The sequence below is a fragment of the Thermobia domestica genome, chromosome 13, assembly GCF_964235325.1.
Source record: "Thermobia domestica chromosome 13, izTheDome1.hap1.1, whole genome shotgun sequence".
Taxonomy (NCBI): Eukaryota; Metazoa; Arthropoda; class Insecta; order Zygentoma; family Lepismatidae; genus Thermobia; species Thermobia domestica.
In genome coordinates, this window is record NC_137466.1 from 177,756,562 (window position 1) to 177,780,234 (window position 23,673).

A 23,673-nucleotide genomic window follows, 5' to 3' on the forward strand; every position below is an offset into this window, starting at 1 on the left:
ACCTCTAGTCCGGAAGGTCTCTGGATCAATTTCCGGCTATGGACACCATGCATTTTCTCATGTTTCTTCCGTTTCCTCGCACATTCTTATTCCACCAGTTAATTCAGTTTATTTCGTTTCCTATGATAGATAACCCATTTCTTTCTCATGTATGATCTTCCATTTTCCAGTAATGTTTCTGTAGCTACCTACACTTAGAGTTATGTCACATGATACCCTCCTTTTTTTTCCAGCACCTATGTATTTTATGTGAACACTGTTTTCACAACTGTTGCTGATAAGCATTCCCGTCTGATGAAGTTGTCTTCAGATATCAGACAAGTGTACGCACATTAATTTTTATATATATAAAACAACACAAAGAATTGAAAGAGATTTACGACGCAACTACACTTCTGCAGGACGAATTATTTCCAAAATTATGAAGATTTATATTAGTAAGTTTGGTTGATTTGAGTGAATTCTAATATTAAGAGATCGAGCAGCATAGTTCCAGTCATCAGACATTAACCCTTTCCGGATCCTGGCTTTTTGGGCTATTTTTTAGACTTTCAGTCAAGCAGCTACTGTATCGTCACTATTTATCCTAGGATCATGGTTCATACCTCATTCTCTTCAGAATAGAGCTGGCTTTCGAATGGTACCACCTGCATGCTCATACCATATACCAGAAGCGGGAAAAAAATGTCAAAGTGAAAATTTTGGAGGGAATTTTTTTTCTCGAACTTTGCCCCCCCCCTGTGTGATCGTAGCCATCAAAAAAAAAAAAAAAATCTGATAAATAGTACTTGGTATACTGAATGTGTGTGCCAAATTTCAAGTTTCTATCTTGAATAGTAAGGGCGGGAGAATTTTTATCAAAAATTCCCACAATGCCCCAAAGTACCATAAAACACTATGATCTCAGGGAAAAAAAATTCCTGAGACATTCCTAATTACCCTAGGACTATAATTCGCCAATCATTCTCTTCAGAATAGAACTGTCTTTCAGGCGGTACCATTCACATGTCTCCATTATGTATCTAAGGCGGGAAATTCCTGATGAAAGGGATTTTTGGGGGCAAATTTTCCCTTTTTTCAACTTTTGCTCCTCTGCACCCCCATGTTTTTACGCAGAAATCGGAAAAAAACTTCTGGTAAATACTACTCGGTGGACTGAATGTTTGTGCAAAATTTCAATCTTCTACGTGAAAAAATAGGCCCGCCAGAAAAATTTCCCTACCATGCCCCACTTTTACCCTATACAGAAGTATATTTGGATAAAAATTCACTGAGACGGCCCTAATTACCCTAGAATAATAATTCGACCGTCGTTCTCTTCAGAATGGAACTGCCTTTCAGACGGTATGACTCACGTGGTCCTATCATGTATGTAAGGCGGGAAAATGACGAAAAACGGGATTTTGGGGGTAAAAAATCCCTATTTTTACTCCTTTGCCCCTCTGGTTCCTCCCTGTTTTAGCACTGACATCGGAACAAAAAATCTGGTAAATACTACTCCGTGGACTGAATGTTTGTGCAAAATTTCAATCTTCTACGTTCAAAAATAAGCCCGCCAAAAAATATATACACCGACAATGCCCCATATTACCCTATATAGAAGTATATTTTTTAAAAATTCCCTGAGACATCCCTAATTACCCTAGGATAATAATTCGGCCGTCGTTCTCTTCAGGATGGAACTGCCTTTCAGACGGTATGACTCACGTGGTCCTATCATGTATGTAAGGCGGGAAAATGACGAAAAACGGAATTTTTGGGGTTAAAAAATCCCTATTTTTACCCCTTTGCCCCTCTGGTTCCCCCCTGTTTTAGCACTGACATCGGAACAAAAAATCTGGTACATACTACTCCGTGGACTGAATGTTTGTGCAAAATTTCAATCTTCTACGTAGAAAAATAAGCCCGTCAAAAAATATTGAACATACGCTTAGAACATGAGAAAAGAAATTTTTGACTTATGACGTCATCACCTCCTATGTCTGGACGCAGGACGGTCTGAAACCATACGTAATGTCTTCTGCAAAGCCTCTGGACTTGAAAAACAAAACAAAACAAAAAAAAAAAAAAAAAAAAACGGACGAAAAAGCTCAAATGGAAGAGAAATAACGCAATGTACCATGAAAAGTGCATATGGTACAAATTGTACCATAGGATCCCGAAGGGGTTAATTTAAAATCCTGCTATGGTCTCAGATAATGGGTGACAAGGCCAGGGCCGGCTCTACCATACATATGTTCAACACGTACATTTGCAAGGGGCGGCAAAATTTGCCATGATTGTAGTTAAATTTACTAAGCTGACCTATTTGAATACTACATTCATAAATCATGTTACGTCGCATTAGTTAAGGTCACATGGATTTTACAACAATCAAGCAATCAGCATGAATTGCTTGATTATTGTCAAATCCAAGAACTCAATTCTCGAACAGTAGCGAACACCTATTCCATTGGTTATTACAGTTTTGATATGAAAACTAGTCTTGTCTTTGTCACAAGGAAGTTCCTTATCATTGAAGGTGGAAATACTTTTTTTTTTTTTTTTTTTTTTAATTTTTAACAGATGTAGAAGGAAAATCAAGAAATAAAGATAAAAGAGCTAGTTGCACTGGAATTGCAAACTGATATAGGCTATTGAGATTGAAGCTCGATATTGAATTCTATAAAAAGGATTACCATTTTTTCTCTGCACGTGTGTTTGCTTTATCTTTCACTAACATAATTATTATTTAAAGAAAAAATAGACACAACGAGAGTGTATTTGTAGTGTTTAGGCCTTTCTAAGTGCGAGTGCATTTCCCCTCCACTTCGTTGTTCATGATGGGGTAGCATACTTAAGATTTGTTCTTTCTGTAAAAATGGCCTTCGGTAGTAATTTGCCTAGGGCTGGTCCTGATGACGGCATTGCCGAAAGAGGACTTCATAGAGATAATCGTCAATAAGATCTGCAGTAGCAGAGGTCGCGGAATACAAGGAGCATCCTCCGCATATGGAAGCGATTACATGTGACGTCGTGAGCTACCACGTTGGTCACAAAATTCAAGAAAACAAGGAAGTGTGAAAAATCAAGATAAGCAAGAAGTGGAATACTTCGCAAGGCAATAGATGAGGCAACATCGATAGTACAGCAGCATATTTGTACGAGTTTACAGAAGAGTACCCACTGATTATCAGAAGCGCATGGTTTCACTCAGGATCTATCATTCACATTATGCAATATTACAAGTAATATTCATACAAATTGCACCACCTGAGAGATCATAAAATACGTGAATGGGCACAGCGGCAATCTCGTGACGATCCCTTTTATTTGTGATATTCCAATGGATTATCTGATGGAAAGTGGGAATGAACACATTTTACGCACTGCTATGAAGAAACATACAGTATAATTTACCCTTTATTGGGCAGCTTAAAAATTATGAATACATATGTATACCACACATCATATTAAAATACATAAATTAATCTTTATGACGTGAATAGCGTTCTCGTCTATCTGATTGTTTATAATTTCGAGAAATCTTTGAAAAATCACTTTTCTCTTCCCTTGAATCCATCATAATAGGTTTCCTGAAGGGACGATCTCTTCCTCCAAACCTTAGTTGACCGGATTCTTTCCTACCACAAAATCCCCCACCTGTCAATAAAATGAAATATGTGAAATTAGTATTACATGTATTAATTTCATATATTATGTGTTTTTTTTTTCAACACATATATACACAGAACTTATCAATTTAATGGAAACAGCTAAAAGAGAAAGTCCAACTTACCAGATTAGTATTGCATTGGACCACCTTTCACCCTTTAATGCGACGTAGAATTGAGTCATGTAGATCATGAATGGTAGCAAGTGGTATACACCACCATTCCGCGCCAAGTACATCACTCAGTTCCGTGAAAAAGGATGGGGAAGGAAATTTGCGCCAGATTCGTGTCTCCAAAATGAAACACAAGTGTTTACTTATTTTCAGATCCTGGGACTTATGGTCCATTTGAGGTGTTCTACTTCATCGCGATCTTCCTCAAAGCACGCCGCAACAGCTCCAATTGTGTACATTATCGCCACATAATACGACGACATAATCATGGGCAGTAACGCGACCAGTAAGCGTCATCACAGGTCCCACTGAAAACCAGAATAATGCTGTCTGCAGCATCACAAGAGTCGCTGCTGTATTTCACGGCTGGATCATAAGCTTATTTGCACGTCCGCTACACAAAGATCGTAGTTTGATATAAAGTGAACAATCTGTTACCTCACCATTTTACACATTTTCATTCATCAGCAGTGTATGTTATATGTCCGCAGCATCACTGATGTGCTAAAGCTTTATGATACATTATTAGCGGTTTCACCCCTGCAACTCGATCCCGTATGCCCGTGTCACGTAACTTGCGGCGGATTGTTACTATCGACACAAACTATGAGAAGTGCAGCCTGAGTTCCTCCATCACTTGCACCACAATTGCATGGTGGTTCTCAGTGACAATCCGCTTTAATGTTCGGCAAAGTCTGTCACTGAATGTTTTCTTCCGACCACTGTTTCTACTCGCCGGTATGGTTTTACCGTGAATTTTGTAGGTCATCACCACCAAAAAATCGTCCGGAAATAACTCACCTATAAGAATAAACGAGCTCTTCTCGATTTTCCCAGAGAAATTATTTATACCACAGTACGAGGTTGTCAATGAAATATTGATTTATGAAATATAAACAAAATCATATAGATCAGTTTTTGATTTTTACTCTTTAGTAAACTACTCTTACTTCTGAGGGTACAAGGAAAATTTGACTCCCCTCCCCCTTCGAGAATCACATAGAATTTCAGAATTTGGTTCAGATACGTTAAACGGTATGGCCTCTGGCGAGTGTACACCAGAACGAACATATAGACAGATGTATTCTAGGGGGCGCGGTGGCTCAGTGGTAGTGTTCAACTCCGGTGCTTGGGGTCCCTGTTCGATCCCAGTGCGCGTCGTGTGGACTTTGTGGTGGACAAACACTGTGTTCGTGGGTTCTCAGAGTTCTCCCGTTTCCTCCCACTTTCTTCATTCCACCATTTCATTCATTTCTCATCATAACCGTCTCCTTTAGCCTAGCTGGCATAATCGTGGGACGTAAAATTTAAAAGATTTAATTTAATTTCATTTTTCAGATATATTCTAATGTAGATGTATAATAATGTCTTCCAAAGATACTACTCAGAGAAATTGTATCACGGATTACGCTTTCAAGCCAGGAACATCACCGTCCCGCATTTGTGGAAACTTACGTGTTATAATCACAGATTTTCGATAGTGATGACATCCATCTTCCACATAAAATACTAATAATCATACATTTATGAGTTCTTAAGTTCTTACACATTTGGTTCCTTGGAACTCACGTCAATAACAGTTATGAAAGATCTATTGGAGTGGATTTTAGTTTAGCGTCGCTTTCAGCAGCAAGGCTATATGAGACGTGGACCTACTGATTCATGTGGAATCCGAACCACATGAGCTCCCGCTGGGAATCGAACCCGGGTCTCCCACACCAAAGGCGCGTATGCTAACCGCTTAGCCACGGATGAGCTCTATGAAAGATCTATTTACTGCATTGGAAGCATATATATATCTGTGTATATAGTTGGAGAAGTCATTTGGAATTGTGAGTTACCTAAGCACTTCGTACAAGACAATCATAACGGATGATTTTTCCCATGTTGCTTCAATCGCAATATCTTTATCCCACGTATAACGTGAATAATTTTTAGGACGACAGGATTTAAATTAAAATAAGCATTAACAAAGTACAAAATTGATACAAAATCTAACAGTAAGTATTTCATTTTTCTCTTAATTTATTGGTAGCATCAGAAAAAGAATGTCCTCATCGAATATATATATATATATATATTTTTTAAGGAGATATTTTCACAAATAATGTACAGCTTTTGGTACTCGGATGAAACTGTAAGATCTCATGTACGTAGTGCACAATACGAAAGATTTCAAACATAATGACAATGAGAGTTCAGTGCTGATTACACAACACCCAACTAAAAGGAAGTGTAGATAGCCATAGCTCCTCATAGGGTGTAAGACCAGTGAACTTAATTCTCTATAAAAATCTGGGAATTATCCAGAATATGCAATGTCGAGTCGCATTTTACACTCCCCGATCCCAGGTTGTGTGGATTTTCCGATTCGAAAACTCGTCTGAACTAGTTTTCTCCAAGTACTGCTGCTTCCTCCAATTTTAATACAATTCCCCTAATTACATGTAGTATGTGTGTGTGTGTCACTCTTAGGACTATATGTGTCACTGTTAAGAGTGTGTGTGTTATTGTTAGAAGAAAATCAAACAACAATAGAAACAAGTTGCTACTTAACAGTGTACGAGGATAAGTAAAATATTATACGCAATTCTTACATATTCCATACTGACCTCTGTCCTCGTTTATTTTATTGTTTACGCTGTTGTGGTCATGCTACGAAAGTTTCTTCACAATGCCTCCATTTGTCTTCTTTCTGTTCCAGATAGATCATGGCCACTCCATTAGAAGTTTGCACCAATGAGGAGCAACGAGCAGAGATCCGGTTTTGTGGTCGGAAGGTGTATCAGGGACTGCTATCCATCAGACTTTGAGCACAATACGGAAGCAATGTCTTGTCGCAACGGAGTGTCTACGAATGAATTGAAAGATTAAAAAACGATCGAATAAGTGTTACGCACGAGGAAGGAGCCGGACGACCATCTACGGCCACAAAATGACGAGGGTAAGTCAAAACGAGACCATTTTTGAATTTTTCAATCCATTCGCAAACACTCCGTTCCGGTAAGACATTGTTTCTGTATTCTGTTGAAAGTCTTTGATGGATTGCGGACCCTAATACACCTTCCGGCTACAAAAACCGGATCACTGCTTGTTGTTCCTCTTTGGTGCAAACTTCTAATGGAGCGGCCATGATCTATCTGCAACAAAAGAAAGACAAATGGAAGAATTAGGATCAAACATTCATAGCATGACCACAACAGCATAACAATAATAATAATAAAGACGACAGAGGTCAATATGAACAATGTAAGAAAAGGAAATGAAATGAAATCTTTGAGTTTTACGTCCCACGGTTATGCCGCTTAGGCTAAAGGAGACGGTGATAATGAGAGATGAATGAAATGGTGGAATGAAGAAAGTGGGAGGAAACGGGAGAACCCCGGGAAAACCCACGCACACGGTGTTTGTCCACCACAAATTCACTTGGCGGGGGCTGGGATCGAACCCGGGACCCCAAGCACCAGAGGTGAACGCTCTACCACTGAGGCACCGCGGCCCCAATGTAAGAAAAGTTATAGCTACATTGCGTTTTTTTTTTTTTTTTTTTTTTTTTTTTTTTTTAGCTTACTCTCGGATATTTTTCATACACAACACATAAGCAAAGAAATCTATCCTAGAAGAATGAAAATTAAAATATATCAGACCTTCACCCCCGAAATATAATATTTTCTCAAATACTACGCACAAGAATTTACACTCAAGCATGTCGTTTTGTTCAGTTAAATGTAGTCTATCGATTGATCTCTCTTATTTTTGAATACTGTTACAATTAATCGAAAAGTAAAATTTTGGACCACAAAGTTAAACACAATTTTGGACCATATCTCAGGTAACCATATTGTATAGTGTCGTCCAGCCTGTGTGATTATAAAAGCGTGATTAATGTGTGCTCGAGGATCAGTTTTATCTTAATAATACAGCATCAATTTTTAGGTTAACAAAAAATTATTTTTTGTGGATTTTCTCGAGAGGCTTTTCACATTTTTTTTCTTTCTTTCCGATAAACGCTACTAGTATTTTATAATTTAATCATCACGCATTGAGTTACTTTTATATCGAACTACTTTGCCTATAAATGGCATAGCTATATGACGTTTCCTTTATTCGTTGTAATTAAATAAGTGAACTCTGAATATGCATACCTAATCTTCGCGGAATCCATCCAGGCAACACTCGTTCCAACTCATAATCCACGAAAATCTGTTTACTATCAATTGTGATCTTATACGCTGTTTCTACAGCCCTTCTGGCGTCTTCTGCGTTTTCATATTCTATAAAGGCATATCCTTTGGAAAACCCAGTTACAATGTCTTTTACCAGGCGGCATCTCTTTATGTTACCATATTCTGAAAAGAACTGGAACAGTAGCATAAATTGAAATTTATTATTGCTTGAATATTGGCATCACATTTATATTTGTATCTTTAAATTTAATCTGAAAGTACATAATTTAATAGACTAGCGTTAATATAGACTAATCCTAGTATCATCTTTAAATGGCTGAAAAAAATATATAAAACCTATGGCCGTAAGCAATTATAATCACAAATTGCACATTGAAAAGATTAAGTTTATTTATATGGTACAATACTCTTGTCATGAAAAGAAAGAATAATACACAACACACGTTGTATTTATCATTATATAGTTCATACATATAATAGTTTTAACCTCGCCCAAAAACAGAAAAAACGAAATGTTACAATTCAATACAATTTATCTTAATTTACTACCTAAAATGCAACGATTTTGCAATAATATAATAAACTTTTTTTAAAGACACCTTTTGTAACAACTTGCCTATTTTCTTTGATGCAATATTCCTATGTCTGAGTTAAAATACCATAAAGTGCACGGAGCACCCTCCATTTCTACTGTTCAATATATGAGAGCGCAGCCTTAAGATTAAAAGAGCTCATTACATGAAAAATTTTGCGTAGGATTTTCTATGCTGTCCTCAATGTCACCGTCGTCATTTTCTTTTCTACAGTTTCATACTTGCAAGAATTTTACGTCACGCAATGCGATTTTTTTTTAACATTCAGAATTCCTAATGCACTTGCGAACAGCATATTTTTCAATAAATAGTTTTGTAATAGAAATTGTGTATGAACCGTAGGTTAAGGCTTCAATTTAACATTAATCTACAGTAATAAAGGAAAAAATACAATTGCGACTACAGATAATGTACAGCTCTATAAAAACATTACCAATTGAATAGAGTTCAACTAGAAATTACGAAGTGGTGTTGAGGAAAATATGCTCTATCTCGTCCAAATCCTTGAAGCATGGTCTCTAACTCACAGCATTAAAAAGTGAAACAAAGAATTTTCGAAATATTTCGAAGAAAATACATGAGATGAAAAAGGTAGATACAAACAAGTAAACTGTACGGATGCATCCAAAACTTAGTAATATTTATAGGCGAGGCACGTCACTTGCATGGGAAATATTTGTAGAGAGGAAAAAGAGACCTTTAACTATATCAGAAAGTGATAGAATCAGGTCTACACAAAACAATATCGGAGTCTTAAATCTGTATTATTTATCTTACATGTGAGATGAACTATATCCTAACACACGGAGCAGTGATACTTACTATACACAGTACAAGGCTCACTATGTATTACAGCTTGCTACACGCTCTTTCCACACTTTACTTAGCATCTCCAGTTTAATAAATGCAACAGCTAATAATCGTGTGTCTCAAGTCAGACAGACTCTGAGGTAATAGTGATAAATATCTTTGCTATACCCTTTTAAAAAAAGGGGGGAGGGGAATCTGAATCAAGGAAGTCACAGGAACACACTAATGTCGGTGGACCTGTGACAATCGATTTACGATTAGAAGAAACTACATGGAGGAAAGGCACCGAATTTTTGTCAAATTATCCCGTCCATCCAGCAGCTGAGGAAGGAGCGAGCTCTAGAGTACAGGATAGGCATGTCTCGTAACAGTTTCTTCTTGGGTAAATAAGGGTCCTCCGAGGCTCCCAATCGAAACTGCAGATAACTTTAACTTTTGGAGAGTCCATTTCATGTAGATTCTCCCCACCATCACCACCACCCCCAATACGGACGTTCCGTGGAGTCACTTTACCATAAAGTAAACTTGATTTATCTTAAAAATGATCATGATTAAGGAATATTTCATCAATCGCTGTTCACTGCTACAACTCAATCGTGAAACTGGCCTGAAGCATGCCTGAAGAAAATATTTCCCATTTTCATGGACGACATTGCTAGGCAACAATAGTTTTTTAAATGGCTTGAATGTGAGGGAGAAGCTCTGATTTCCACTTTTCGCTTTACACATACATCCCAGCGTCTGTAACTGTTTATACTACCTCTTAACGTTGTTGTCAGAGGAGGAAGTGATATACGAATTTGTGCTACTATGGCTACTGAAGAAAGAGCTTTCTGTTCAAAAGTCATTGTCAAACAAGGGCATTACTACGCGACAAAGTTTAAAAAAAAAAAAAAAAAAAAAAAGTCTCTTAGTGCTATCCATCAAAATTACTAATACCGATGTTCAGGGCCAGAGAGAGGGGGCAGGAGGGGCCAGAGCCCTGGGGCCCGGCGGCCGAGGATAAAGAATTGCTAAATGTTGTATATTCTTACTCAGTTCGCTTCCAATCAGTGCGATCTTTGTGTAACAATTTTTGTGTACTGTGATCTTGCAAAGAAATGACAGGTGACCAGATCCAAGAACAAGCAACTACACTAGTCCAGCGATAACCAAAAGATTTAGGAGATGATCTTTCTGATGAACTGCATAGCCTGAAATTGATATATTCGGCCAATTTTGGTGAGAAAACGCTTTCACCATGGGATCTCCTAAATAACATCAAAACTTTGAATCTAGAAACTTTATTTCCAAATCTGACAATGGCCCTTCGTATATTCGCCGCAATCCCTGCACCGTTGCTAGTGCAAAGCGCTCTTTCTCTGTGTTAAATAGAGTAAAAAATGTTACGCTCTACAATGTGTCAAGACAGATTATCAAGCTTAGGCATGTTGGCAGTGGAAACAGAACTTGTCAAGTGTACCAACATGGATGCTATCATTGATGAATTCGCCCTGAAAAAGGCCAGAAAGGGAATTTTGTTGTAACTATATGTAGAAAAGAAAATGGTACATCGTAACTGTAACAGTTGTCTAGTAGTAATACATATAATAAATTTCTCCTACAGACAATTACTATTAATATCACATTATTAATCACACTATAATTAATTTGAGCAAAATTTCATTGAAATAACTAAATTAGGCCTAATGCCTCATGTCTCTAGTTAAGGAAGACTAACTGCATAGCTTACTTCTATATAATTATTTATAGCAACAATTTGTGCAAAGATATGCATAGTACAGGGTAGGTTGGATGGTTGAGAACATTTACTTTCTCAACGTTTATTAACTATTTAATACGTTCTCTTTGCATTTCCTTCACAAATTATTTTGTTTTGAGCATTTGATTGAGCATTGGGGGAGAACTTTTGTTATTACAAATATATAAGTTACTTTTTTTTTTTTTTTTTTGGTATTTTGATACTATTGTATTAAATATATTATTTTTTTATTCATTTTAGTTTTGAAACCTTCAAAAATCTTAGAACCAACAAGTATAGGATCTAAACAAAATCATAAATAGTGAATTAATGAAGTTTTTTTCTTCTTTTTTTTTCAGCGAACAGTGAACAGAGGCTAGGTTCAGAGTTCTTATTATTCACTTACTTGGAGATATAGCAATACTGTTTAACATGTAAATTAAACGCACTAATGGTCTAATAAAGAGTTCAAAATAAGCCTTAATGTTCATTTTAGTTTACCTTCGTCCTAAGTGGTAAGTACTTAAAAAGTCATAAGGGAACATGTAAGGGGCCTGGGATTGCTCAGCCGCGAGGCCCGCGACCGCTCTCGCCGGCCCTGCCGATGTTCTTTTGTATAATGCGATATAAAGCAGAATCTTTGAGAAATGCGTATCCTGAGTGAATTGGCTTTGCACAGCATAGGGATACGAAGCGAGCTATTGTTTTTGCAGTTAACAACTTTGCTCGAAGATCAAACCTGCGATCTTTCGTACCAGAAGATAACGTTCTACCGCTAGGACATCATGCCAGCCCGCTCATCCTATATACGTTTTAGTATAGCTATAACTAACAGATTTTCTAATGCCTTGAAACTGTTATGAGGTTATTAGTTTAACATTGTAATGCATTGCTAACAGAATATACGAATATATACCTTTACAAGCGTATTCTTCGTCGTTTTCAAATTCAGCCGAGCCACGAACACTGTACATTCAGGTTTTCCAGTAATGCTTGGGTCCGGGACATATTTCGCTGACAGCGCTCGGATAACTGCACGATCATGTGGTTCTGTATCGGTTCCATCGATGCTTCCAGCTTTTAATGGGTCATAGACACGAGCATAAGGAGACCATCCGCTACTACGTCCTGACATCTCCTATAGTACTGCAATACAGAAAAGAAACACAAAATTATCAACAATATAACTACAATCCTTGATTCAACAGTAAAATAATAGTTCTTTATAAAGGCGGTCCGCATAAAGAAATGAGTGACAATTAAATCACTTGCGCAATGTACAGAGTGGACAATTTATCTTGATATGCCCGTTTGATTTTTAAACTAATACATACAAAACGCTGGAATTTCGTACCATGCAAATATTAACAGGGGGTCATTGTTTAGCACTCTTCAATATCATCGGATTAACAGTGTGTCAACTCAATATAAAGCTATACTTTTTCAAATAATATTACTTCAGGGTGTTACATATTTCAAATTTACATGTAAAACGAAAACTTATAATTCCACATTTATTATTCAGTGTTCCAAACTAAAGACGTTACAGTATCACTAAACATAAACATCGAAAAGCAACTAAATTTTGGAGAGTTCTACAACAGTAATTATGCAAGTGACATGCACGGGGTAAGGCATATCCAAAGTACCTTTATATCGAACACTATGGTGACCACATACAATGTACTTCGAACAAGCAGAAGTAAAGTTAAAAGGAATTGAATATTTGACTTTCTCTCAAAAGGACTTAAGTATCACATCCAATTACACAGATGGTTTACAGTAAACTTAAAGATGATAATGCCGTTTACAGAAATTTGATATCTAAAGCCGTTCGAGAGATATGAATAAAAATGTTAAAATTGATTTATTGCTTAAAATGGCATATTTGTGGGAAGTTTTAAAAATACTTTATTGATTTACTTTGTTTCTGTAACATTACAACAATACTTTTTAGTAGGTGCAATTCCAAGTTCTCGCAATTACGTAATTTTAAGTAATATTGCTAACTTTAACAGTATTTACCGTATCTCCAGAACGATTTGAGATATCAAGTTGCTGTAAATGGTATTACCATCTTCGCATCTATTGAAAGCCATCTATGCAATTGGATCTAAGCAATTTTTCAAAATAAAAGCTTTTGAAAAAAAAAAGTAAATTTTTGATTCCTTTTGTCTTTGTTCTTATTCATTCGAAACTCGATATATCATGACCATAGGATTATACACTAAAGTACTTTTAATGCGCACTGACCCGTCAGTGTTACTTGCGTTGTTATTGCTGCAGAGGCCACCCTAATTTGGATGTTTGTGATATTATAGCGTCCTTAAGTTTGTTAACAATGAATAAGTCTGATATTATAAGTTTTTGTTTAACATGTAGATTTGAAATATGCAATAACCCGACGTAGTGCTATTTGAAATAATATAGCTTTAGATTGGGTTGGAACACTGTTAACCTGGTGGTATAACAGAGTATGTTAAACAATGTCCCTTTGCTGATATTTGCATGGTATAAAATTTCAGCGTTTTTTGTCTGTTAGTTTAAAAGTTATACAGGCGTGTTAAGATAAATAGTCCATCCTGTATATGTGGCACAGAAAACCAAAAAAAGAATTAAGTCATACACGACACTGGACTAAAATTAATGTTTCAATACGTATCTGATTTCTTTTTCGAGTCAAGAAGTACAAAAAGGAAGTTAAGGAAAGTTAGTACTGGGAAGGATGGAGTAAATGAAAACAAAAGCAAGAATGAACATGCAGCAGATTTCTTCGTCTATATTAGGTCTCACATAGAATTACTTCATTGTTCTCACTTCCTCAGTCCCAATTACTTCTTGGATAGAAAAAGGAACAAGGATCCAAACGGGACAGGACGTTTGGGCGCAAAGCTGTTTGGGCGCGAGGTAAATAGTAAAATCACAATTTACGACATATAAAGTAAACTAGGCACTGAAAACTAAGTGTGAATCAAGATATATATATACATTTTCTACACTTCTATCATTATCTCACTCATTTACCTGTATATTTTCTATCTCTATCTTATTTATTCATCTAAATTAAATAGTTTAATGCGTTTGTGACATTTGTTGCCTAACCTCGTCATGGTATGATTCTTCGCTTGTTCACGATTCTTGTTTTTCAACATGTTGATCTAATTTTTGTATTATATGAGGAAGCTAGGAAATGAAGGAATCAGACGAACTGTTAATAATTTTCTTAATGTTAATTAAAACATATTGATTCAATTTTTGTATTTTTTTTAAAAAAAAGTTAATAATTACATATTTATGAATATTAAAATTTGTTTTATTTCGTATTACGTTTGCCAAACTCTTCTCTTCCTTAAATCCAATAAAGAACTACCAATAAAAGATTTCCGCGCACTCGAGTTGAGGGAAGTGGCCCCGCGTAGCGTAGTCTCTAACATCTCGTCTTCGGTGCGAGCGGTCTCGGGTTCGACTCGGTCGAAAAAGTGTAACACGCTCTTTCAGGCCAGCCATCCTGAATGAGGTTTTCCTCATTCACACCAGCAAATGCCGAGGTGGTACCTAATTTATAGGTCCAGGCCGTTTCCTTCCCTTTCCCCGGATAGTGTGCTCCCTCAAACGTGATGGGCTAAATGGCCTTAGATGCCGAGAGCCCAGAAATCTAAAAATCCTAAATCCAAATCGAGTTGAGGGAAAGATATTTCGCATACAGGGTGTCTACTGGAATACCAGAAAGTAAATTCATGACTTTTTCATGACCTTTTTGTTCAAATTTTCATGACCATGGCGATAAAAATTTGCCATTAGTAATAATAAACCCCTACCATCAGTGGTGCATCGGAACTATGCGGGTTGCTAGTCTTAAATATCACTTATTGTGAATCTTAAAGAAAGAATCTAAAATTCTGCCGCCTTGTGCTCGAGCACAGAATAGCACTTACCTAAATACGGGCCTACTCTTACCAGTGAATCACTCTATACTGTATTTGAAGTTTTAATTATCCATCTAGCAGAAATTTGTCTGAAATTAAGCACTCAGAGAACTGCCCAAAGACAAAACAAATTATAAAAGAAATTCGTTTTAAAAAATAGATCATCAAATTTAAAATCTGCAAACTCAAACGAATAATATTATTTGCATAAGTCTAAAGGCCCAAAAATACACAATTTACATTTCTTAGAAGTAAAGAAATAGCAGATCAGAAAGTTGGACAGTAAAAAGTTGTTACTATATTACAGAGACTAGAAGATCAAATGGGGAGCAGCTAGGAAGACAGTAAAGTACCAGTTAGCCAGCACTAACTGGTGGGGGAAATTCTCACAATTACTGACCTGATACAACTGTTTCAGTACATGCAGTATGAGGTATAAAAGTATGAAGTATAAAAATATACTCTGAGATTTCAGATTTTCATGACCAGTTGGGTAAATAAAGGACTTTTTCATGGCTTTCATGACCACTAAGCAAAATATATGACTTTTTCATGACTTTCATGACTTTCATGACCAGTAGACACCCTGACATATTTCACATACAGGGTGCCTAAGACATTGAGTTTAGGAATTGCAGTATGCCCTATTTCTGGTATCACTTTTTTTTTATTAACATTCCAATGTAAAAATCAAAACTTAACACATTTTTTCGTCCCATTGTAAGCATTAATCTGTATTAAAGAAAGTGGCGAAAGAAAGAAAAAAAAAAAAACGATTTCAAAGTGAAAAATAATAGTTAAGTATACATATATTGGTCATTTAGCGACTAGAAATGTGTTTGACATTCACACTTATTGCATAACTACAGTAGAAGGCCTGCTTTAAGTTTTTTTAAAATGGAATAGGCTCACTATGTACGTAATGCAGTCAATCATATCTAGTCTGGTCTACTTACCTTTGGCTTGAAAAGTTATCAAATATAAAGTACACTTAACTTTGGTTGAAACTTAAATTTACAAAATTTAATTGTTAATTCAGTTTTTAGAATTTTGAAATTCCAGTATTTCTAGTATGTAAAAGAAAATCCAGTATAATTCAAGGACTTCCACTACAGTAGACACCTTGTGATATCTTGATTCGAACTTAGTACTCAGCGCCTAACATAACGACTTTTTATTTAACTCGCGCCCAAACGGCGGGGTCCAAACGTCACGTATCGGATCCAAAATATCGCCGAAAACAACGGATTTGAAAGCATCTATCCAAACAATAACAAGAGGTATGTCACTTATTTCATATCGGATCCAAAATATCGCCGAAAACAATGGATTTGAAAGCATCTATCCAAACAATAACAAGAGGTATGTCACTTATTTCATACTTACAAATACAAGTATATATACAGGGTGTTTCAAAAGTCCCCTGACATAGGGTAACTCTGTTATTATGAGAGTTACGAGAAAATGTAAGAGGGAAACCGTCTCCAAATATGACGTTTTCAATTTAAAGTGAAGGAATTTTTTAAATCGGACGAGTGGCTTGGGCTGTACACTCTTTATGCTCCTTCACTTTAGATTGAAAACATTATATTTGGAGTACATTTTGTCGTAACTCTCATAATAACAGAGTTACCTTATGTCAATGGGATTTTTGAGACGTCCTGTATTATATGGTTTGTGTAACCAAAATAACCGAATGTAATATTAAAAAAATATTTTCATATGTCCAGGAACTATACATACACACTAACCCATATGATTATTGCAATATTCATGTTCTAGTGCAGAAAAGAGTTAATTATACAGCTGAAAATTATCCAAGTCGCAAGTTTACTCTTAATTTGTGGGTTTTTCTGTATATAAATAGAATAAGCTCGGTATCAGTCAATTAAATTTTATGATCTGAATCAAATATACGACAATACCTTTGTTGAAAGCTACGCAATTAATTCTACACAAATAATGTCTGACGTTTCATACTTTAATTTCAAATGATGTGTGTTCACAATTAAGCTCCCAATGTTTCAGTACCGGCACTCCTAGCACACTGATGTTTTTTAAAAAAGTGAATGAAGGCGATGGGATGAAATTGATAAAATTACAATATTAGCAAGACAGGAAATCTGAAAGGAGGACTATGTTGAAACCGTTATCCTTTCACATACGTGGTATGTAACACTAATGGCCAATATTACGCTGGAAGTTAGTTTTCATTTTTTACATTTTCTAAAGCTCATTTAATATCCACCTTTCCCCATTAGTTGGGGATCTCAATATTTTTCAAGAATACACTTAGCAAAAGAACACAGTAGCTTTCAAAAATTAGTTATCACAATAATAACACAGGGTATCCTACACTACAAGTATCATCACAATTGATCGGAAATAATAGCATCACGGGCTTTTCAAAATGTATAAATCATCATAGCTTGTTTGTCATTAATGAAAATGTGAGTTATTAGCGAAAAACGTGTCATTAATGAACCTCAATGTGAGCTCCTTTCGTTACTTGTAGGATGTTAACGTGATATTCTACCTCCGCCCATACACGATGAGGTATGTCAACATCAATAATGCGTACCGTTCGTTAGGGGCTGGTAGATATAACCCTTAACATACCTCCAAACGTTAACCCTAGACAGTATACGTGGGGTCTATAGGACCCCACAAAGATTTACAGACGGCGCAAGCGCTCCCGTGGAGGTAATACGTTATGCACTTGCGCCTATTCATTTCTCTTTGAGTTGTTGCTGGTTTATATTTCTCTCCGTTTAACCAAAGGACATTATTTTGAGTAAGAAAATGAAGCGTTCGTATAGGCAATTTTGAGAAGAAAATGTGAGGCAAATGTTGTATTATGTATGGTTGTTGTAAATATTAAAAAAAAAAAAAAAATCAAAACTGAGTGTTATAAATTGTATAAATATGAAGAAAATAAAGTAATTTCAACTCAGAAACTATTGAAAATCATAGAAATAAGGCGGAGTATACCAGACCTCATATATACTGTGTTGTTTCCTTGGCCTCATATATTCTGTTAAGGGTTAAAAATACAATAGTGATAACAAGAGATCGAAAGGGACAAAACTGTCAGCTACTGCTTATCAATTTCCAAGACACAGATCCAGAACATCATGCAATCTTAAAGAAACAGTCCGTTGCACAGTGTTTCTAACAGGCCTAAAACCCAAACGAAATCGTAATTTTAGAAGTTCGAATCTCCTCACTTTCCTTGTATATATTTTCTCTAGGATGTGTGGTCGTAATAAAGATGAAGGCCATGGAGAGATAAGCCTCTCGTCAGAGGGCGCTGACCACTTTAACTGGTAGGTTGGATGTGTGTGTGTGTGAGGTTTCAATACAAGATACTGTCCTTTGCGGTGATTATTTTTGGTGAGTAATGCTGTACGTACGGTATGTGAATAGTTATGTATATTTTTTTAGTTAAATCCAGAAAGTAATACATTTCATGGCACACAGCTAGTTCTTCATGAGTTAATACATAACAATGTGACTCATTTAATTTAGGATTTAGATCTCTGGGTTTTCGGCAACTATCCCATCACGTTTGAAGGATGACGTCCCTCGGCGAGCACATTATCCGAGGAAAGGGAAGGAAGGAAGCGACTCGAGACCTATAAGAATAAGAATTATTTATTGTCGTTAAACAACATGATGTTGTAATAGACAACGTCAAAATTTAAGTTTGCGTACATGTAATATTTACAATTTTAATTAATCAATACAATACTTTATATTTTACCTAGTACCACTTTTCTATTCTAATCCGAAATTTCTTCCTGAAATTCTGAAATATTATATATACACCTTTCTAAGAGCCACTTTTTATAAAAACATTTAAAATTTTTAATCTCCATTTCTCTCACTCTAAGTGGCAATAGGTTATACAATTTCACCCCTATATATTTATAACTATTTTGCGTTTTGCACAGCCGCACATGGGGAATATTTATTTCATTTTTGCGCCTTGTATTATGTGAGTGAACACTACTTCGAGTAACATAATTTGTACAGTTTTCTTTGATATACATAAGGAAAGATAATATGTACAAGGACGGGATGGTCATTATTTCAAAATCTTTGAAAAAATGTCTACAAGATTCTCTCTCTGGAATTCCTGTTATCTTTCTTATCGCTCTTTTTTGCCACTTAAATACTGTTTGTGCCTCGGAAGAATTACCCCATAATAGTATGCCATACGACAGATGAGAGTGAGAGAGAAAGCATAATATGCAGTGATTAATAGACTTTTACTTACAAATATTTTTAATTTACGTAACATATACTGCCCTTGATAATTTTTTACAAAGTTGCATAGTATGCACATTCCAGTTTAATTTCATATCTAAGTATATCCCTAATAGATTAACTGAGCATTCTTTTGTATCAGTTGTGGAGCTGCTGAGATGAAAGTATAACTTCTCTGTTTTATTATGATTCAAATGTAATTTATTGTGGAACAGCCAAATAGTAGATTTATCTATTGCTTTATTATTTTTCGTGTGTATTGCGTTGATATTATTATCTTTCTTTATAAATGTAGTGTCATCGGCATACATAACAGTGGTTTCTAATAAGTAGTCAGGTAAATTGTTAATATATACCAGAAATAGAAAAGGTCCAATGACACTTCCCTGTGGCACTCCTGTTAATATTTCAAGTATATTTGACTGTTTATTTTGTACATACACAACTTGTTTCCTACTTTCTAGATAAGACTTGATCAATGACAGCTCAGTTCCTCTGACCCCATAATACTGTAATTTCTGAATCAATATTTCATGTGAAACAGTATCCAAAGCCTTAGTGCCGTACGACCCGACATTTGCATGGTGTGAATAAGGAAAATCTAGGAAAACCTCATTCAGTATGGTTGGTCTGAAAAAGCTTTTTCGACCGAGTGCCCCCATCGCGAATCGAACCCGGGATCACTCGCATCGAAGGCGAGAGCGTTAGCAACTACGCTACGGGGGTCACATGACTCATTTAATTTTAAGGCCTATTAATTGTAAATATGTAGACCTGTAAAATTTTTCGGGTATATCTAGAAGCTAAAATCTACTGTAATATGTTATGTGATTCTTCTGTATTTACCTCCTTAAAACAAATCACAGCGAATGTGGGTTTAGAAGATACTGTACCTAGTATCTGCCTATGCCAAATGAAACAGAAAGCGACATGAATCCTGCGAAGCTGAATTAATTGTAATGATTTTATTTCTTTTACTGTTAGTTTTACAATAAGTTTATGTTTCTCTATTTATTTCTAACATAGGTTTATAATATTCTCCTGTGATATCCATCCACTAAAGAAAGAAATGAAATAAAAGACGAATGGTTATTGTTAGAGTCTTAGAGATATATCAATACTGAAGCTGATTTTTTTCTTTTTTATATATATATATATATAACTATTAGGAGTATCAAAGGTAAGATCCACATATATATTGCTCTTGCGAAATAACATTCGATAGGTATTTCTTTTGTAAGTCTTACAAACCTATGGGTACCTAAAGTACGATTAGGTGCTAGTGTAGTTTTGCGCACCATGTTTTGGAAGATTTACAGCTAAAATTCAATATTTGGCATGAAAATACATGTTTATAAGGAACTCAAATTCTGCAAGCGACAAAATTAAATACAAAGGGACTATGTTTAGCAGAAGCGCTCCAGTTCTTTATTCTAAAACAAGTTACAATTGTGGTAATTTCTTTTCACATTAGGTTAATTTAGGCAAGTTCATGTTATATTATGTTAGTGTATGAGTCCAGCATAATTTTTTTTTTTTTTAAAAAAAGGCCTATGTTTAGCAGAAGGGGTCCAGGTCTTTTCTCTAAAAAATACTACAATTTTGGTAATTTCTGTTCACATTTGGTTAGTTTAGGGTAGGTTAGGTTAGTTTAGGATAGGTTAGGTTAGTTTAGTTTATGTTATATTAGTGTAGGGGTCCCGCATAATTTTCCAAAAAAATACAGAATTTCGCTTATTTCTACTAATATTAGGTTAGTTTATGTTAGCTCACGTTAGCTTAGGTTAGCTTGTTAGGTTAGGTTAGATTTGGTTACGTTATGTTACGTCTAAGTACTTGCATCATTAATTTCTCCTGTAAATTTTGTGTATTTTACGTGCTTCTGGACCCCTTGTACTAAACATACTCAAAAAAAAAAAAAAATCGCTTACTTATACTAGTATTAGGTTAGTTCAGGTTAGCTTAAGTTACGTTAGTTTAATTACGTAAAGATACGTCTAAGTACTTGCATCATCCATTTCTCCTATAATTTTTTTTTTCGTGCTTTTGAACCCCTTCTGTTAATCAGTCCGTACAAAGTATTTTAGATTTACAAGTGTAGCGTTACTAGTATGAAATCACTACAAGTACTTTACGACGGATAAAATAAGTGCGGTCATAGGAAAGATGACTCTATTGGATGCTATTTTCCACAGGCGGTATATTTCTGCACAGTGCACATAGATTTCTTTCATCTTTACAAGTGGAGCGTTACTAATACGAAATCACGAGAAGTCATATCATTGTAAAAAAAAATGTTCTTTTCACTACCCTCCCATACGCGCATACCCACCATCGCTGACGCGTCTGCTTCCCTCGGACGCAGCCCCACGCAGGCCTACCACCTTCGCCCTGTCCTGACTCAAATAGAATTCGTGCTTTACAGTGGACACCTAGCACAGGTTGGTTTTTCTTGCACTGTATTTTTATGCCACACATCCGGAAGCCGTATTTATACTCAAAAATAATCATAAAAGATAAATTTTCAACAATTACTTCTGCTGGCCTCTTGAATATTATCTATGCCAAGTGATGTATTTTCATATCGTCCAGCGGAAACCTTTTAAAAGGCAATAAGAAGAAAATTAGTGACAGAATTATAATTTTTTAACCATTCTTTCTACTGGTGCACTAAAAGTGAAACAATACGTAAGATTGCACCAAACTTTGACTTTTTACCTTAGCTTAATTATACAATGACATCCTTGCACTTGTATATATTGTCAATTGATTTAGCTTGTCGTACTACATACTCCCACTTAAATGTATATTTCTAACATTTCCAACGTAAGTACCGAAGTCCAATACGGAATAAATAAATTTCTAAAATCAAAACAACGCTACTCTGGTCCAATAGTGCAAAATTTATTTGTTCTTTTTCTTCTTCTTATATTAAAAAGAAAATTACACCATTGTCCTACACAAAATGTGTTGGCAATGTACTAGAATGACAATAGGGTCGCGCCTCCATTGCTTCCAAATACGATTGCTAATGAAAATGCGAATGCGAACTGCGAATTCTTGTGCTTCAACTAGATTCCAAGTTTTACGAACGCTTCGTAAGCTTCAATGTGAAATATTGTTACTTGAAAATTCGTACTTTAAAGGCATGAGACCCTAAATAATAATAATAATATCTATTAATTTCCTTTGTGTGCAATATAGAGTGAATGTCGCTCCCGTTATTGTTATGCTTCCGTGGTAACCGCTATTTTCACTTTAAAATAAAATTAGAATTTACAGAATCAACCTACTTTCTAAGAAAATTTTCTCCATGAGTGAAGAAACCCGTTTTTGCTATTTCAAACATATTTGCCAATAACTATATATATGTATAGTTATTTATACTCAAACGATAGTTTATACAGAAACGATGGGAGTTTTTAGCAAAGAAGCCAGTGAATTTTTGAATGAGTTAGGAACAACTTTAATTAAGAAGTCAGGCGACCCAAGAAGCAAACACTATTTAATACAACGAATAAGCCTAGCAATACAGAGAGGAAATGCAGTCAGCATTTTAAAATCCTTCCCATCAGCACAAGAGCTGGATGAAATTTTTTACTTAAAATAAGCAGTATAAACATGGTGATGGACAGCGATTTGCTTTCTAAGTTTATCTAGTAAATCCATTCTATTTCCCTTTATATTTATTCGCTGGGATGATATTCTTATTTCAATTTTTTTTGACTAATTCTGAAAAGATTTGCCTAAGATATTGAACTTAGACGGAATTCTTTCTTTTTTTTAAAAAAAAAATTATAGTGCTAAACTGTGGTCTCCAGTTCCTGTTCTGTGTTCTGGTAACATTGAATGTGTTTGTCATTGTCGAAAATGGAGTGCTAGGTGTAGAAGTGTGTGATGAAATAGGTTTTTTTACGTTTAAAAATAAAAAAAATAATTAAAAAGTAAAAAAAAATTGTAAATTAAATCACGATTTGTAACAGTTCACTGTAAAATTGAATGATATTCACTATGAAAAGATAATAATAATAATATATATGTATTCATATAATCATTATTTGAGGAACAAAAAGGAAATATAAATTGAATAAAAAGTTGCGGTTCGTGTATCAAATAAATCTTCATATTTTAAAGACAAAACAAAGAAAAATAAACTTACCTTCCACTCCAAGTTCCTTGCTTACATTTGCCCATAATTTGTTCACGGCGTGTCGTTTGTGGTATTCTGGATGATTTTGGTTCCACAATGGAACTTTATCAAAAACACAATTTATTAAAGCATCAACATCTATTTCATCTTTATTTTTATTTTATTTGTTTT

General features: G+C 35.4%; 1 protein-coding gene across 2 annotated transcripts; it reads right to left on the reverse strand.

Annotated features, from left to right (window-relative positions):
- Nucleotides 1-3,384: 3,384 nt before the first annotated feature.
- Nucleotides 3,385-23,673, reverse strand: LOC145668797 (U11/U12 small nuclear ribonucleoprotein 35 kDa protein-like). 2 transcript variants are annotated; one of them, XM_081736962.1, is made up of 4 exons: nucleotides 23,512-23,673; nucleotides 12,074-12,303; nucleotides 7,972-8,185; nucleotides 3,385-3,642 (listed from the first exon to the last, which is right to left on the reverse strand). In XM_081736962.1, the coding sequence occupies exons 2-4, from the start codon at nucleotides 12,290-12,292 to the stop codon at nucleotides 3,467-3,469; spliced, it is 609 nt and encodes a 202-aa protein (XP_081593088.1). In that variant the 5' UTR covers nucleotides 12,293-12,303; nucleotides 23,512-23,673; the 3' UTR covers nucleotides 3,385-3,466. The 2 variants fall into 2 exon arrangements, with proteins under 2 accessions (XP_081593088.1, XP_081593087.1); XM_081736961.1 differs by lacking the exon at nucleotides 23,512-23,673 and adding an exon at nucleotides 22,071-22,336.